Source organism: Rhinatrema bivittatum, chromosome 2 (genome assembly GCF_901001135.1).
Source record: "Rhinatrema bivittatum chromosome 2, aRhiBiv1.1, whole genome shotgun sequence".
NCBI classification, from domain to species: Eukaryota; Metazoa; Chordata; class Amphibia; order Gymnophiona; family Rhinatrematidae; genus Rhinatrema; species Rhinatrema bivittatum.
In genome coordinates this window covers 137,139,911-137,159,416 of record NC_042616.1, presented here as the reverse complement: position 1 = coordinate 137,159,416, position 19,506 = coordinate 137,139,911, and the positions used below count along the sequence as shown (strand labels likewise).

Genomic DNA, 19,506 nt, shown 5'->3' with positions numbered 1-19,506 from the left:
TTATTCCTCAATACACCCCGTTATAGCAGTTACTATTCATAAAGCCCAGATATTCCACTATTGTTTGCCAAGCAGAGGCCCAAAACAATAGGGTCGAATTGAACTCATAGGTGGTTAGCTGAAAAGACTAACAAAGGTCCATCGGAGACAACCTTCTGATTGCCTTAAAACTCTGAGTGTAATCCAGAGGAAGGACAAAATATGCACTCTGTGTAGTCAAATCTTCAGTGATGATGAAATACATTTCTTCCTGAACCCAAATATGGTAATTGGCTCAGAATTACTGGTTCAGCGCTTTTTCCCTAAAATGTAGCTAAATCATCCAATTTACCAATATCTTCTTCTCAAAATGCATTCATTTTACTACTGAACTGCAACCATAAGTACTACTGCTGACAACATTTTCCACCATTTACCACTTTTTCAGTAAAATATACCTTGCTGTGGCGGTGGTGAAATCTATTACCCCTAATCTTAGAGGATAGCCACTTGGAAAAAAGATCCATCCTGCATTTTTGTATTCAGATAATCTTAAATGGTAGCAAATCAAGCTCAAATAATATTTAGGCAATTGAATCAGGAGTTTATTGTATTCTCTGCAACTTGGTATTTGTTAATTCACCAAGAAGAATTGTTTTGCTGTGACTTGTTAAAATTCCATATAGGTGTGCTTCAAGTTGTGACATATAGCAATTATATGATAAAGCTTTCAGTAAGGGAACTAAAGAAAAAACATTTCTGAAGGAATTAGGTCATGTCATGTGTTTTTTCTTTGCTTTCATTTGACTTTTTAACAGGAGAAAAAAGAATGGGCAGTTATGATTTTGATGGCACAGTCCAATAACCCCCATTCAGAAAACCCAGGCTTGGTGAAGATCTTAGGGATTCATGCTCCTCCTCAGCTCAGGGGAACATGCCTAGACAGTGATATTGCAGCTTGGATGAGGCTTTGCTCTCTGAGGCTGGGCTAATGCTGCGTACCGCATGTGGTTGTAATTGTAGGATGCATAGGTGCCATTAGAGTAGAAGTGGCAAAAATTACTGTTCTAGAATAAATAAGTCAGCGAGAACCCCACTCCCCCTTCCCATTCAGTCCATCCTAATGTATCCTTTGAGGCTGAGGATAGGGACAGCACAAAGGGTGAGCGAAAAGGGGCAATCACCTTAGATGCCAATCCAGAGGGAGTGCGATGCCAACCTTGAGTCAACATGTGAGCCTGTGTGCAAGGAAACCCAAAAGGGAAGGGGGCAACGTAAGCAACCTTTGCCCAGGGCACTATTTTGTCCAGCGATTGCCCTAGCTGTGGCCCCTGTGGGTATAGTGTAAGCAGCAGGGTGACTCCTTGACAGAAGGAGAAACAATGCTCAGAAATGAAGGATGTCCTGTAGCAATCAATGCAAGAAAGAAAAGTTGTGCTGTCTCAATGTTAATGAACTGTGAAAGTAACACAGTGTATTACTATGGACTTCAGGTGGTGCCATATCTAACTTGTATGCTATGTTGATTGCACGTTTCAAGATGTTTCCAGAAGTTAAGGAGAAAGGAATGACAGCTATTCCCAGACTGATTGCCCTCACCTCAGAGCATGTATGTGATTCTGTTTTATTCCTTTTTTTTGCTTCTTTATTGTTAATAAGACATTGTTCCATGAAAGGAATTACCTATTAATGAATTAATTAACACTTGCAAATGTTTTCGTGTGTTAGATATTTTCTACCAGGAAGAATGGAAATGTTTTATAAATGGGGGAATTTATCCTTTATTTCACAGCAATTCTATAAAATTGAGACTCACAATCCAAGATCAGCTCTATGAAAACAGTTCTGAGTTTTTATAATGCTGTCTTGAAATTGTAACACTGTTCAAAAAAAACTAACAAATCAGCAATGACTTCCATTCCAAGGCCCATATGTGTGCAGGTCAAGGTATCCCCTCTTTTGTCAGCTAGAGAGAAAGGGATGGGTAGTAGCTAACGAAACCATCAGATTTTCTGAACTCTCCCCATTGTGTCTAAAAGTATCTCCATTTATTAAAATTCACTGGGAGACTCTGTGGGTCAGATTTAAGCTCCAGGCAAAAAAAGAGGCAAAATATGAAAAGCTCCCAAGTAAGCTTGCTGCCACAATTTTGATTCAGTGCATCTTTTGTCCATGATTCCATTTCATGCAACTTCTTGAAGGCAGGAAAAAAAAAAAATCCCCAGGAAAAAGTTGTGGATTCAACCTACTTCACAGGTTATTTATTTATTTATTTATATTGTTTGTTTATTTATATGTATTTATAATCCGCCAATGCCAGGGCTCTAAGCAGCGAACAAAGAAACCCATACATAATCAATAAATTATAAAAAAAAACAAAACACATGTAGTAAAGTTCTGAAAAATGATGGGATTTATCACAAAAAGAAATGTAATTACAACTTCTAGAGGTGTAATTAAGTTTTTTGCAAAAATGCAGTTTTGATGGCTATTTATACTTGCGTGAACAAAGGGGTAAGTTGCTTTGCATAGGGGTGTGTGCAGGCCAAACATTTTAGTGCTTCTTTCCCGTTCTTCCCAATCCAGAAATGTATGTACAATGTCCAAGTTATGAAGTCAGTTATTCTGCTATCTCCTTTCTCTTCCCATCTCAATTCTCCCTCTTCTGCAACAGTGGTTGTAGCTTTATATTATTTCCAAAATCATTTAGTGGTAAAGTGCTTTGCAATTCTGTTTAATAAAGTCACTATTTTATCATAATAATTTATATTATTACTAATATTAGCAATTGTTATATTCCAGCTCCCACACTGGCAAATACAGGAAGCTGTAGCAGCTCTCTAGTATAAAGGGAATGCTAGAAACAATTCTTAGAGATGTCTACATATTCTTTTTGTTACTACTTTAATGCAAATAGGAATTTGATGGCCTTTTTTCAGATTCTGTTTTAAGAAGTAATGAGAGTGTGGTTTGGTCTCGAGGCTAGAGCAGAAGACTGGACCTGGAAGCCTGAACTCAAAGCTTTTCCACTGATACTCTATGTGAACCTAGGCAGGTCCTGTTGAGCCCTAATATAATGAAATGTAATGCGATGATAAACCTAATAAAAGTCCTTATGTCCCCACTGTGAAGGCTGGAAAGAGTACACTAGCTCTAAAAAAAAGTGTCAGAAAATCCATCCAGAGATAGTTGTATGAACATTTGAAAGTGTTATAGCTTTATAATATATTTTGTCAACAGACTGGTTTGCCAAAGTGTGATAGGTACTGTCCAAAAAGAAACAGGCTATTATTTTAACATGAAAAACAAAGAATCAAAAGATTTTACCTGTCATGGACAAAAGGAGATTGGTCAGTTCAGTGCATTAAGATTCTGCTGCACAAAGCAATCCATTGGACTGTTGCCATTAATAAATTAATGAGAGTGAATATACTTCATGCAAAAGAAGTTCTACTGGTGAATTTGTAAAATGCTGTTGAGAAGAAAAAATGCATTTTGGCTAAGCTGAATGGATCCTTGTACCAGTAGAAGGCCTCTGGTTTTAGTTCAAATTATCAAAGGATTCTAAAGATATTTGAATTAAAATCATCAAGACACTTGAGCACAGATAATTCCAATAAAAAGCATTGTCCAGCAAGTAGAAATAAAGATAAACAACTTTCTTTTCCCTGCTAATGGTCATGCTATTTCTTTGAGGGGAGCTGTTCACACATTCAGTGGAGTCATGATATAAAGCATTTATTGATACAAATTATTCATGTGACCACATACCAGTTGTTCATCTTGGAGCTACTCAATCTGATTGGCCAAGTCAGCACTATCTGGTGAACATCATTGTCATAGGCAGTCGATAAGTAGCTGTGCACATAGGGGTAGATTTTATAAATGTACGCCCGCGTGTACTTTTGTTTGCGCATGAAGCGCAAACAAAAGTATGATGGATTAAGAACATAAGAACATAAGAAAATGCCATACTGGGTCAGACCAAGGGTCCATCAAGCCCAGCATCCTGTTTCCAACCGTGGCCAATCCAGGCCATAAGAACCTGGCAAGAACCCAAAAACTAAGTCTATTCCATGTTACCATTGCTAATGGAGGTGGCTATTCTCTAAGTGAACTTAAATTTTATAAGATACGCGTGTAGCCGCGTGTATCTTATAAACTCCGGGGTCAGCGTGCGCAAGGGGGTGCACATTTGTGCACCTTGCGTGCGCCGAACTCTGCACGCGCTGCCTGCTTCCTCCGAGGCCGCTCCGAAATCGGAGCGGCCTCGGAGGGAATTTTCCTTCGGCTTCCCCCCACCTTCCCCTACCTAACCCACCCCCCAGCCCTATCTTCACCCTCCCTGCCTTTATCATGAAAGTTACGCCCGCGCCGATCGGACACTGCTGTGCGATTCCCCAGCCCGAGAACGATTTCAGAGGCCTCGGCCATGCCCCCGAAACGCCCCCGGGTCGGCACCACCCCCCGACACGCCCCCCTGATGCCCCCCTAGCGAAGCCCTGGGACTTACACGCATCCCGGGGCTTGTGCGCAATGCTGAACCTATGCAAAATAGGCTCGGTGCGCACAGCGGGGTTTTGAAAGGGTTATGCGCATAACTTATGCGCTTAACCCTTTTAAAATCTACCCCATAGTGGGCCGGATATTCAGAATTACGCAAGCGCGAAGATTTGTGCGTGCAACCCAGCGCGCACAAATCTACGCCTGATTTTATAACATGGCATGCAGCCGCACAGAGCCCTAGGGGAGCCCCAATGGCTTTCCCCATTCCCTCCACCCCACCTTCCCCTCTCTTCCCCTATCTAACCCCCCCAGCTGTATCTAAATCCCCCTCCACATTTGTTGTCCTATTTACGCCTGCCTCTGGCAGGCATAACTTGCACATGCCGGCTGGCTGCCAGTGCATGATTTCTTCCGGCACAGCGGCTTCGGACCCACCCCCGGACCGGCCTCGGATCGGCGCCCCGCCCATGCCCCCACCCCCTTCCCGCTCCTTTTTCAAAGCCCCGGGACATACGTGCGTCCCGGGGCTTGCACGTGTCGCCGAGCCTATGCAAAATAGGCTCTGCACGCACAGGAGGGGTTTTAAAAGGTTACACACGTATTTTATGTGCATAACCCTTTGAAAATCCACTCCAGTATGAACTGGCCCGATAAAGTTTATTAGTTCCTAGAATTTTCTAGGTTGTGACATCTTTCATTGAGGGCCGTATCTAATTTTAAGGTGTGTAGCTATTTACATGTGGGCAAACCTCAGACAGTTTGATCAATTTGAACAATTTGAATTTAATCCAAGCTCTAAGAACTCTACATTTTGTAATCAGTATTAACAGTACTGACATATTTGTACCTATGGCAAAAATATCTACTGATGCTAGCTTCTTCAGCACTTGAAGCCTTTTTATGCAACCAGTATGTGTTCTAATGAAAAATTTGAATCAGGCTTTTAGTCAATATGGTCATTGTACTCTACTCATACCAATATTCAGGTTTCTAGTGAGTAAATGAATATATGTAGGCAGAGGGTTAGTTAAATATGTTGATATCGATAGCTGAATGAACAGAACCCCAAGAAGCATATGCTCTGTCTTTTCCTTATCAGCTAAGTGAACTCTCTGTAGCTTGTGACATTTTAAATTGAGTCAGTTTAAGAATTTTCTAAAGATTGTCTTCTTTAGCTATAACCTGCAAAGAATCTATAAAAAATCCTGATCAAATGCAACTATTCAAACTTTGCCTTTATTTGCTGAAAAATACTTGCAGGACTTATTGTTGCTTTTTCTAGATAAAAAGTATTATGAAATTGTTACTATAATTATTATTATTAATGACAAAAATAATAATTATTATTATTAATAATAATAATAATAATAATAATATAAAGCATATTTCTACCAGTAGCAGATGATATAATATTTCATACAAAAAACAATTTAAACATGCTTTTTCAGAGTCACTTTTCCGTAAAGAAGGGAGCGGCTGCCTTGGGAATTGGAACAGACAGTGTGATTCTGATCAAATGTGATGAAAGGTAGGTTTAGATTCTGTTTCTTAGAATATTTTACAGAGTAATAAACCTGGAAAAGTCCAAGTAAGGAAGAATATTAATTGTATAACTCAGCACAAAGAAGCTTCTATTTCAACTCTCATATAACAGGACACTGAATTATAATTTATTTTAAGAATACCTCATAGAATCAATGCAAGGCTTTAAATTCAATCTCAAAGTTCTGCTCACCTCATAAACCAGGAGGACATAGCTTAAGCAATTTATGGGCAGTATTATAACCCAATAGTAGTCTAATGTTTAATTCAGCAACACTATGAATCACTTACTGAAAATTGAAGATTTTATGTGCATAAAACAGAAGGTACATGGTGTACCAAAACTCTACAAAGCATATTTTGTCTTGTAAACTTCTTATCTAAAATGTTTAGGGGAATTTTTTATCTAATCACTTCTGTCTTTGGGCATCCATCTCAACTGGAGTCGGCCTCAGATGGGGGTTATGACATCACTGGAATTACCTGGGGGTCCATTTTTTAACCTCCCCTGTCCTATCTAGACCTGCCAATATAGTGATAATTCAAAACCAAAGACTGTAGACTGTGAGTGCTTCTACAACCTGATATACACACATCCTGAGTCTATCCATTAGGTGTCAACCCTGTATGATGATGGAGGCACCTTTCCACTCCACTCCTTCAACCAGGCAGGCACCCCCAAATTGTAGGTGATGCCATTATATTGGACTCATTTAGTACATTTGTGACTTGCTTTAGACTAGAGAATTATATTTTCTTCATCTTGATTTTGAAAAGACCTGATGAGGGTAGTCTACATTTGCAGAAACTAGTCACAAATATATTAAGTTAGTATAGTAAAATGGTATCAATTGCATCCTGTTTGTTGATGATTCCTTAGTATGTATGTAAGTATACTAATACAGCATCTAGTGTTCTGTCACTAGAAGCAGACCATTATAAAAAAAAAAAAACCCACAAACCCATTTAGCCATACACAAAACCATCTAGTTATTGAATCATGTTTTAAAAAGTACTTTATGATTTGTTTACCTGTTCCATATGCTTGAAAAGAGTATTAGAAGAGCTCCTTAATATTCTCTTCCTTTTCTAATAATTTTTTTAAATATTCATTCCCAAGACATGGACTACAATAAAAGAACATTTTTTAAAATTAAAGCCTATTTGTATAAATTCACAAGTCATTTAAAGAAGATCTTATTTTGTAAGCATTCTTCCCAGTTTGTGTCCTAGAGAACAGGTCACAAGATTATTATATTTTCAGAGGCAGGTCAGGGATGCCTAGCAGGAGATCATTTTGGATGATGTCAAAGTAGAAGTGTGATAGGGTGGTGGCCAGAGTCAGGGGGGATGCTAGGGTGTCTAAGGAGAAGCACAGCTAATATAAAAAGGAGGTGAGAATGCCTCTATAATGGTCATTGGTAAGACTTCATCTAGAATATTGTAACCAGTTCTAGAGATAGGACCTCCAAAATTACACAGACAGGTATACAAAAAGGCTACCAATATAGTTCAGATGCTACACCACAAGCCATATGAGACTTAAAAACCTAAATATGCTTACTCTAGAGAAGAGGAGAGGTGGGGGGATATGATAGACATTCAAATATTGCAAAGGAATCAAAAGGTTCCAAGAGGGTAAAATCAGGAACACCAGAAATATTTCCTTATGGGAGAGGGTGGTGGGTACAGGATTGTTCTCCCAGTAGGGATAACAGATAAAAAAATGTAATGGAATTGAAGGAAGCATGGGACAAGCCAGAGGATTCCAAGTTACAAAGAAGAGGTCAACTGGGACCTAGGACACTGCACCAGAAATGAAACAGAGCATGGGCCTAGTGGTTCCTATCTGCTATGATAGTTTATATTTCTATGTCTCTTTTAAATCCAAAGTGTCTTATTTTTTTTAACTCCCATCTAAATTTAGATGATAATCCTCAAAGCCATTTAGATGGGTAAAAAGTGATTTACTGCCTGAAAGTTGCCCTACCGCAAAGCAGCTAAATAGAAGTGCATTGTTCCGCAACTCATGAACTTGGAGCCACATTTAGAGGAGGCGTTTCTTGGGGAAAGGGGTGGGGAAGGGTGTTTAGGTCAGGGAAGGAAAATAACCCTAACCTACTTTTCCATGAAGAAGTGCCCACGCAAGAAGCAGGTGCAAATGTCTGTGGGTACTTTGTACCCAAAACAAGTTGTAAAGTGAAAGCATGTGTATATTTTTGCTTTGAAAATTAGTGCAAAGTTATCATATTAAAAGTACCCACAGAAGTTGCCCCAATGCAGACAGCTTGAATATTGGCCCTTAAGGAGTTTGAAGCATTGCTTTGGAGTGATCCTTGCTAGGGCAATGTGATTTACGTTAAAATAATATTAACTGTTATAGAATACCACTGTTATAGAATACCCATTTTGGTTCTGATTCACTAAGGCTTTTCTACCATTCTGTGTTTATGGAAAAAGAACCGATTGAATCAGGCCTTTTGTGTCTAAGGGGAAAGTGGTTAGTGCATATAATACATGGTCATATATGCCTTATTCAGTAAAGATGTTTTCCGTAGGTACAGAATGGGAAGGAAGTCCTTTATAAAGGATCATTTGCAGCCGCTGGATACATCTTCCCGGAAGGCCTACCAATAGGCAATAACAATAATTTTAAAAAGACAAAACTGAAACCTGCACAACTGACTTAAAGGCTTGTACACTCAGCAGGAGATGCAATTTCCATACTTGTCTAAGCGTAAAAAAATCTTCGGAACCATAGCTGAAACCTGTGATTCCAACTCAAAAGGGACATCAAACAAAACCCTTAGATCTCTTACTTTCTGCAAACAACCTATGTCGCATCCATCACATCCATCTTTAAAACCAAAGGAGGAGGATGAACCTCCATTAACAAAGAAAGTCTCATCATCCCCTTTAGGCTTCTATTGAGAAATTTTGACAAGGATCATATTCAAAAGTCGTTGAGATAAATAATGTAATAGTTATCTGTCTAAATGGCTTACCCGGCTATATTCAGCACTAGAATTTAGCTGGATAAGATGGGGGTGGTCCAGAGCGGGCAAGAGGCATTCTGGGGAATAGCAGAGTTAGCTGCATAAGTTAACTGGCTAACTCTGATATCCTTCTGCAGCTAACTCTGATAGGGCCTTAGCACTGTCCTAAAGTTAGCCGGTTATAACTAACTTTAAGATAGCCGGTTCTGTATAACTGGCTAACTAGCACAACAACTGAATATGGACCTCCCAGTTTCTGCAAGATCAAGCCCAGCTGGAACCACCAGCTGGACATCAGCAGCAGAAAAGTAGCCCGTCATACCCAAACTCCAGCTAAGACCTTCCAATGGTCTCATAAAAGTGTTAAATAAAAGAGGGGACAATGATGACCCTGAGGGGCCCCACCAAACACTTCATTTGACCCAGACAGTTGCCCCCTAACCTTAAACAAAAAGGTCCCTGTTAGAATGGAATGAAGAGAGCCAATCCATTACCACCCTGCCCTATCCCTACCCATTTGCAATGATCAAGCAAGATCTTATGACTGCTAAGGTCAAAAGCAGAGAAGTTCCAATAAAAAAAAGAAAACAAATAACACATTACCTTCTCCAAAACATCCACCAGCACCGTCTTTGTGCTATGATTTTTTCTGAACCCTACCTTGCACAAGTCAAGACTGTCAGACTCCTCTAAATATGAGGATAACTTTGCAGTTACTGCTTTTTCAATAATTTTGGCAGGAAGAGGATATTTGACATAGAATGGTAACTGGCACATTGAGCAGCATCCAAAGATGTTTTCGTCAAAAGAGGTGACACAACATTTCAGGACAGACTGTAAAAAAACTCTACTAGTATACCTACAATTTACTATTTCTAAAGTTCTACTAGACATCTGCAGCACTGAACAGACACATATAAGAGACAGTCCCTGTTCCATAGAGCTTACAGTTTACTAGTCAAAACAAACATACATGACAAACAAGAATCTGTGAGAAGTGTAGTTATTGAAGTGCATACAATTTAAAAGCAGTTTCAAAAAGATGAGTTTTTAAACTGTATTTGAATACAGCCAGAGAGGAAGAATGGTGCAGCAACTGAGGAATTCTGGGGAATCTCCTCATTGGGGCTAGTCAAGATGCCTACCAAACAGCTAATCCGGATGGGAGGGCCACCTATCCAGAAGTCAAGGCAGCCATTCTAAGGAGAATGGGGCTCACCCCAGAAACCTATTGACAGTGATTTTGGTGCGGATTTTACAGGTTGGAGAAAATTCTAGGAACCTATACCACAGGCTTAAAGATGCTGCCTAGAAGGGCTTCATCCAGAAGAGAAAACTGGAGTGGAGGTAGCCAAAATAGTTCTGCTGGAACAGTTCCAGGACAGCCTTGCCCACCCCATGCAGCAGTGGGTTTGCCGACACACAAGCCTTATGGTTGAAAAGGCCCTGGAAGTAGCGAAGGCCTATCATCAGGCCTAGACCATGTCCAAATCAGCAAGTTTCCGCAAGAAGCCCCTCAACTCAGAGAGAAAACATCAGAGTCCTAAGACTCGGAGGTCTCGACGGACAGCAGCGCAGGCCCAGCCAGACTGTTCACCTCATCTGCAATCCTCCACCAAACTACCATGGTTCAGTTGAGGAGAAAGGGGCCATTTTGCAAGAGTCTGTGTCCACAGGGAATATGAGGTGATGGACATTATTGTGGTGACTCCATACTCCTGTAACTTTGTAGATGTCTCCAGCCAGGGAGTTTCTAAGTTTTTGATGCCGATTGAGCTAGATGGTGTTCCAGCGCAAGCGTTAGTGGATGCTAGGAGTGTGAAAATGCTCATTCAGAGGGATCTGCTGAAGCCAGTCCAAATTGACTATAATAAGGTAGTGACCCTGGCATGTATTCCCAGGGATCATCAACAATATACAACAAGCTGGGTACGTCTGAAGTCCTCGGTCAGACAAGATATCATTGAGGTGGGAGTACTCCCTTGGCTACCCTACCCCATAATCATTGGATGGGGCTGTCCAAATTCCAAGCCTCTTTGGAATCAACTTACAACAGGTTCATCCAGCCATGACCATGGAGAGTTGGAGTTTCCAGAGCTTTTACCATTGAAGGACCATGATCTCTTTCAAAAAGTCTCTAAGATTCCCATGTCCCAGAGCAGGACAAATACACCTATACCACTAATTTAGAGACAGCCGGCCATTATCATACACATTACAAAACAGCCTGTATCTTACATAGAATTATCTACAGTGAACAAACTGACTGGTTAAATACGGCTATTCAATTACATGCCCCTCAGAGAAACCTTACGTCGGCCAACAAGGGCCTGTTAACGATTCCCTCTGTGAATTCAGCACATCTAAGTCAAGAGAGAGAGCAAGCGATCTCTATAGCAAGCCCCAAATTTTGGAACACATTACCAGTAGATCTGAGTCTACAATCCAATACAAAAAAATTCAAGAAAGAGCTTAAAACATGGTTATTCAGTTGTGCTTATGCAGAACCCAATTGAAAATAGCCCAGCCTAATTACTGATGTTATTTTTAAGAGGTCTTTTAACTTTTTACTGTTTAATATTTATTAGTCTCTATTTATTGGTCATTACTTTTTATTTTATATTGTTATTTTATACCTGTGTTTTATATAGCCGCCTTATATTTGAGTTTTTATTGATTTTACTCCTGTAATTGTATTTCATTTTTCTTATAATATTGTAAACCATTGTGATGGTATATGTGATACAACAGTATATAAAACTCAATAAACAATAAACCAAACTAAACAGGTTCAGTTGTATTGCCAATCCTGCCCTACCTGCCAGCTCACAAAATCTGCCAGAATTCAGGCAGCACCTCTCATACCAATGCCTTTTATAAAGACCACTTTTGAAAGAGTGGGCATGGATCTTGTGGGACCACTAGTGAGATCGACTCAAAGAAATAAGTATATTCATGATCATCAGGGTCTTCATGTTCTGTAGTGAGACTGTCTCTGGGCAAGATATCCAGAGACAGTCTCACTACAGAACATGAAGACCCTGATGGTCATGACCATCTTAATGATGTTTTTTTTGCGACTTGGGCTGCCTAAGGAGATCCTGATAGATCAGGGTGTCCCTTTCATCTACAAGGTTATGAAACAACTCTGCACCTTCCTCAAAGTAAAAACTCTGTGGACCTTGGTGTATCATCCGCAGATCAATGGCCTGGTCGAGTGCTTCAACCAGATGCTCAAACAAATGCTAAGGAAATTTGTGGATGAAGAGGAGCAAGAACTGTTCTCAATCTGCAAAGTACCAGAGAGCTTGATGGGGTTTTCCCATTTGAGTTGCTATATAGGAGGAGATCAAGAAGAATCTTGGACATAGTTCATGAGATCTGGGAAGACGAAGCAAACCCTGGGCAGAATCTCATTGACTATATCCTCTGAGTGCAGGATCAACTAAGAAAGGCTGGGGAGGTGATCTGCCTATGTCTGGAAAAGGCCCAGAGTTCTCAAGCTTATAATCATCCCACAGTCCAACAAATATTCCAGCCGAGGGACTGCATCCTTATCCTTCTTCCATCATCAGAAAGCAAGCTGTTAGCCCATTGGCAAGGACCCTATGAAGTCTTGGAGAAAACAGGGCCATTGGATTACAAAATAGCTCAGTCAGATAAGCAAAAGAAAATTCAAATCTACCATGTAAACCTCCTGAAGACATGGGTGGTACAGGAGTGTGGCGAGGTACAGGAAAGAGAATTTGGCCCAGAGGTCAGGCCTGAAGTGGACTGAACTCACGTTCCTTTTGAAGAACAGATGTCCACTACACAGACAGCTGACTTAAAGCAGCTGGTAGAGAAAAACAAGGAGATCTTCTCGAACCTGCTCGGTCGTACTCTCCTGGTACAATATGACATCATTATGGCTCCTGGAGTTGTGGTACGGCAGTGACCCTATTGGATTCCTGAGGCCAGACACCACATCATCGAGACTGAAGTGAAGGAGATGCTCCTGCTCAGGGTAATAGAGGAGTTTAACAGTACCTGGTCCTCACCCATAGTATTGGTGTCAAAGGAAGATGGGATCATCAAGTTCTGTATCGACTTTGAAAAGGTCAATGAGGTCTCAAAACCCGACACCTATCTGATTCCATGAGTGGATGAATTGATTATCTAGATTGCCCAATTCATCTCTACCCTCGATCTTACCAAAAGATATTGCAGGTGCCTCTCATGCCCTTGGCGAAAGAGAAGACTGCGTTCTTGATATCTAGTGATCTTTTCCAGTTCACCATATTCCCATTTGGCCTTCATGGTTTCCCTGCAATGTTTCAATGATTGGTTGATCACCCACTCCACCCACATCAAGGTTACGCAGCTGCCTACTTGGACGACATTGTGGTCTGCAGTCCCGACTGGAAGACACATCTTAGCCAACTCCAGGCTGCACTAACCAGTCTGAAGAAAGCAGGGCTAACAGCTAACCCTAAGTGCTTGCTGGGAGGGCAAGAGGCCAGTATCTTGGTTACGCCCTCAGGAAGGGCAAGGTCCATCCACAGACCAGGAAGATCAAAGCAATCACTTGAGTGCCAGTTCTGCAAATAGAAATGAAAGTGAGAGTGTTCCTAGGCCTTATGGGATATTACAGAAGGTTTATTCCCAGCTATTCAAAGAAAGCGGAGCCTCTCACAAGGCTGGTGCTAAAATAAAAAGCACCAGAGAAGATCCAATGGTCAGAGGAAGCAGAGAAGGCCTTCAGAGCCCCAAAGGAGATAATATGCTCTGAGCCGGTCCTGATAAGTCTGGACTTCACCGAATCCTTCACAGTGCAGACCGATGCCTCAGAGGTTGACTTGGGAGTCATCTTAATCCAGAAGAAGGATGGCCAAGAACATCCTGTGGCCTACATTAGCTGGAAGCTAATGCCATGGGAGAGGTGGTACTCAACAGTCAAGAAGGAGGCCTTGGAGGTCAAGTGAACCTTGAAGGTCTTGTGCTATTACCTGCTGGGATGGCAGCTCATGCTCATAATGGACCACCATATGCTCCTATGGATAAATAGGAATAAGAAGTCTGACGCGAGAGTGATGAGATGGATCCTGGCCCTACAACTCTTCAACTATAAGATCCGACATAGGGCAGGAAGGGAGAATGCCAATGTAGATTTGCTATCAAGAGAGGTGTCCCTTGTACAGGCAGATGCCTCTCCTGGCAAAGCTGAGCTGAGGGGGAGGGTATGTGAAGGACTATACAGAAAAGTCATTCAGGCTACCGTAAGGGACCAGGCTCAGTTGTCCTGCATGGCCTTCCTTAAGGTTAAGACCACAGGGAATCCTGGGTGAAAGGAGGAGCCCATCACCAGAGTATAAGACCTCAGGGTCTAGAAGGATTACAGATGCCCTGGGCAGTTGGCAGAGAAGTAACATATGCCAAGACATGTGAGAACTGTGCATATCCTGAAGCTAAGATGAGCTGCATATTTTGTTTGACTTGACTTTTTTCAGGACTGTATATAACCTGAGGCTAGGTTGAGTTGTCTTATTTTGTTTTTTCGCTGACTTTTACACTGCAAATAAAGTGCACGCTACAGAACAGCCAGAGTCTGTCTCCTTTTCCTCTGGCTGTCCCAGGCTGCTACCGCTTGAGTTACCACACATTTAATTGCGAAACTACCTCTTCCTCTCTTTGGCCCAAGAGGGCCAAGAGTTGAATATCATCTGCATAAATAAATAGGATGAACCCAAATAACCAAATTAAATTACCCATGAACATATTGAAAATCAATGGCGATAAGGAAGAACCTTGAGGTACCCCCTGTGTCATTTCCCTACAGGACCAGACAACTCCCTGTTGAACTACTATCTGTAATTGTTACTATAAGATAGATGTAACCCATTTCAGGATAGATCCTACTATGTCAAAAGTACTAGAGAGGTCCAAAATAGCCATATATAGAGACTCACCCACATCCAGTCTTCTGAGTCTTGGAAAGATTTTGTCCATTTAGGAGACCAACACAGTTTCCGTATTGCAGCCTCTCTGAAATCCCAGCCTAAGCAACGTCCAATTTCTCAAATTCTGTCATAAATTCTGAAATCTGTCTTGTCACCGCCTTTTCTAATACCTTGGTTACAAATGAAAAATTTGAGACTGGGCAATAATTATTACATACAGTAGGATCCAGTGAATTTTTTTTTTTTTAAATTGGTATAACCACAGCTTTTTTCAACACTGATGGAACCTTCCCCTTCCTAAGGGAAGCATTAACAATGTTCAATAAATAACCCAAACCTCATCTGAAAAACTATGGATTAAATAAGAGGGCCAATGGGTCCAGAAAATAATTAGATGATCTTACTTGACCCATATACTACTTAAGGTCCAACAATGAGAACTGGTCATATTCCTTCATATTATTTATTTCTTCTTGTCCTAATAAATTCTCCTGAGATTCACCACTCTTATCACCATTCATCTGTCCCTTATCCAACCCAATCTTAAAGTTTAATACATTTTCTTGAAAAAAAAGAGGCCAACGCTTCACAATCTGGCATGTTGTCATAACACATAGACCTATCAATTCCACCCCCTAAGAAAGATCTAACTACTTTAATAAAACTCTTGGATTATTCTCTGCCTTCTTGACAAATCCTGAATAAAACCTTTTCTTAGTTTCCACTTCATATTAGAATACATAGTAGCAGCTTTATGTCAGGCATCCTTATCTACTGCTCCTCCTGATTTTCTCCAGCACCACTCTAAAAGTCTAAATGGCTCAATCCATGCTGTTCTGTTCAATATCTTTCTGAATTATATTGCAGAAGGGTTAAAATGACAGCAAGATCTGCAACATAGTAGACACTCCTAAAGGAGTAGAGAGAATTAGAAGCAATGTAAGAAAACTTGGAATGTGGTTGAATGTTTGGCAGCTAGGATTCAATGCCAAGAAGTGCAGAGACATGCATTTGGGGTGAAGAGCTATTTTTGATAATGGGATGTAAAAGACTGATGTGCACAGACTAGGAAAGAGACCTCAGGGTAATAGTGTATGACAATTTGAATTTAACCTTGAGCTAACAAACATCCCTAAGGGGTCCCGGGTGGGGTCACCTTTACTTATAGGGACTTCGGATGGTTCAAAGTTTCTTACAAACATCAAGTACCTCTGAGTCCAAGATTCCCTGGCAGGGGGGAGATTATCTCCAAGGCCCTGAGCATTGTTCAATTAGTATTTACATATAAAAATCTTTTGAATACTGTAGTAATAATCATGCTGGAAGCTGATAGTGGTTTCCAACTTAATTTTACTGGTGATGGAAATTTGATGAAAATGTTCTTTTAAAATTTATTCAATACATTCCATTTACACTTTTAGTATCTTCCAATAAATCTTGTAGTTAAAGTTAATTTATATTGTTGTTTGGATTAATTTACTCTAATACTCCTGATCCTTTCCGATTAAAGAGATAGTTGTGAAGCGTCCTCCCAAAAGGTGGTGGATAGAACTCTTAAATCCAATTTAGATTATATAAATGAAAGTCCTATTTTTCATACCTATATCTCGTTGTTCAATAATGTACTCCCTCCTTCTTATCCATTCTTCTCACAATCCTTGCTGTCATTACCAGTACCTGAAGGTACTTCCTCATTTCTCTCTTCGCTATCCAAATGTATAGTGTTTAAAACTAGATGGTTGACACTGGTCTTCTCTGCAGTCCTCTTCTCCTTCCAGGAATGAAAAGAGATTCCTTGCATGACTTCCAAGAGTCCATCGGATCTCTCTCAGTGACAGACTCCAAATTCCTTATGATTGTTTAACACTGAATCTCTGATCCTTGGGATCTCAGGCAGATGGTTAAAATTAAAGTTGACTGAAAATACAACCAAAAGTAAGAAAGGAAGGATGGATAAAACTTTCTTCATTCTAAATCAAAAGGGATAACACTTGGTGGGGCAGATAAAAAAAAAAGCCAAGCTCGTAAATTTAGGCCTCTAAATTAGGTTCCTAAGTTTGACACCTATTTTCAGCCAAACTTAGGTGCCTAAGTTTTCAGCTGAAAATTTACATAAATTTAGTTCCTTAAATGTTAGGCTCCTAAATTTAGGACTGCTATTTATTTGCCTAGATTTATGCATTTAAATTAGGTGCTTAGTTCTGAAAATCAGTACCAAGCCCCTAACTTTGTTTCTCCAGTTCTATCTCTCCCCCTGTATCTACCCACTTTTTAGGCCCCTAAATTTAAGAGCCTAATGAAACTAGAAGCCTAAATTTAGAGACTCAGCCCTTGTAAATTTTCAAAAGGCCTAATTTAGGAATCTAACTCCAAAGGTTAGGAGCCTAAACTATTTGAAAATTGTCCCTGGCACATTTACAATGGGTAAAAGTTACTCTTTCTCTTATTCCATTCCCAGGACTCACTCCAAAAAAAAACAAATCAGAAAAGGGAGCAGAAAAAGAGCCTTCCTGCCTCTTGTAAGGACAAACCAAAAATCCACACTGCAAAATGGTGGCACTGGGTATTATAGTCTGGGGACTTTAACATTTCAGTCTTCCATATGGGGGAGCTAAAATCCAACAGACTACTATTTCTCTTTCCCCTGTTAACATGGAACAAACATCTCAGTAAAGACCCAGTAGGGCTCTTTACATGCAAGCAGAGCCAGAGGGATGCTGGGCTGCCTAGAGAGAGGCATAATCAGAAGGAGAAAGGAAGTGAGAAAGGTCTTACTTGGAGTACAAGGTTCAGTTCTAGAGGCTGAATCTAAAAAAGGATAGAGACAGGATGGAATCGGTAGAGAGAAAGGCAACCACAATGTTTTGGGGTCTATACTGAAAGACTTATGATAGGAGACTGGAGGAACTAAATATGTATACCCTGGGGGACAGAAGAGACATGAGAAATATGATACAGACTTTTAAATACCTTAAAGATATAAATGAAGCACAACAATTGAAACTTTTCTGATGGAAAGGAAGCTGTAGAATCAGAGGTCAAGATATAAGTCTCCAAGGGGGTAGACTCAGGAACAACATCATGGTAATGATGAGATGAATGCCTGGAATGCTCTCCCAGACAGGGTGGTGAAGATAAGAATGGTAATGGAATTCAAAAGGGCCTGGGATAATCATAAAGGTCCCTAGTGGCTAGAGCAGGAGTGGCCAACTCCAGTCTTCAAGAGCCACACACAGGACTAGTGTCCAGGATATCCATAATAAATAAATATGCATAAGATAGGTTTGCATAGAATTCAGCACCATATTTCTGCATGGGAGTAACCTGCCTGGAGTGGGAATTACTATCCTTAACAACTTGCTGACAGACTGGATGAACCATTTGGGTCTTTATCTGCTATCATAAACTGTTTTACTGTGAAGAAAGATAAGCTGTGAGGCTGAATTTTGAATAGATTGAACTGGAGAAAGACAGTTCAAGAGGAAACCAACAAATAGCAAGTTGCAATAGTCTAAGCGGGAGGAGACAAGAGAGTGAATGAGTGTTTTGGTAGCATGATCAGAAATGAGAATGAACACATTTTAGCAGTGTTTTGCAAGTGTACAGAGAAGAAGAGAGAGGCATCAAAGATGACCCCAAGTTACAGACTGAAAGAACTAGGATGGTGAGACTGTTATTCACAATGTAAAAAAAACATAGCAGAATCCCTCTGGAAGAGCTTTTAGTTACTACTAGCTCTGAAAGGCAAGGATCAAATTCACAGCACATAATCCTGCTGTTTGCCAGAATCCATTTTAACTCTACAAAGCTTAAAGTTTCAAAAGTATCCAAATCTAGCTGCATGAAATCTGCCCACCCCCAAAATTCACCATGAACTTATAAATACTGTCTCCCTTCTTCAGTCAGACTCATTACCTTACCTCTCCCTCTATTCTATATCTCCCTTCTTCATCCATTACCATACCAAGCCCCTCCTCCTATATTCTCCAGGGTCTCAATTTTTTATCCAAAATCCCCTGGAGAAATGACATTTTACTTGACAAAAAAGCTACAAAACTATTATCCAATCTCTCTGAAATACCCCCTACCACTCTCTGCTGAAAACACAGGAAACAGAGTTTTGTCGTGTTATTTCCGGTTCCCTCAATCCATTCTGTAAAACACTGCTTTTTTAACTTTTATCTTAATGGCATAATAGTATTGTGCTGCCTTATGCCTTTAATCCTATCCTTTAACTGATGTTGATTAATCCTTTGTCTTTCCAACCTCTGCTTTTGTTCCCAGAACCCAGCAGAAAACCGTGATAGAGATGTTCTAACTTTATAACAGACCCTTTTTTTTTTACCAGAGCTACAACTTCTACTCCCTGAGAGAGGACCCCATTCCATTCTTCAACCTGTTCTTCCACTCTACAATATGTAGTTAGGATTATTTTTTCCAGATGTGCATCTCTTTGCACTTGTAAACATTAAATTTCATCTGCCATTTAGATACCCAGTTCCCTAGTTTGGCACGGTCCTTCTGCAGTTCCTCACAGTCTGCTT

The 19,506-nt window shown here is 40.4% G+C and overlaps 1 protein-coding gene across 1 annotated transcript in view; it reads left to right on the top strand.

The window, feature by feature from the left end:
• GAD2 (glutamate decarboxylase 2) overlaps nucleotides 1-19,506 on the top strand; it is a 159,190-nt gene that overhangs the window by 48,960 nt on the left and 90,724 nt on the right. The window contains exons 7-8 of the mRNA XM_029592613.1: nucleotides 1,473-1,588; nucleotides 5,934-6,013. Coding sequence (XP_029448473.1) covers nucleotides 1,473-1,588; nucleotides 5,934-6,013 — 196 coding nt within the window. The remainder of the gene's footprint in view (nucleotides 1-1,472; nucleotides 1,589-5,933; nucleotides 6,014-19,506) is intronic.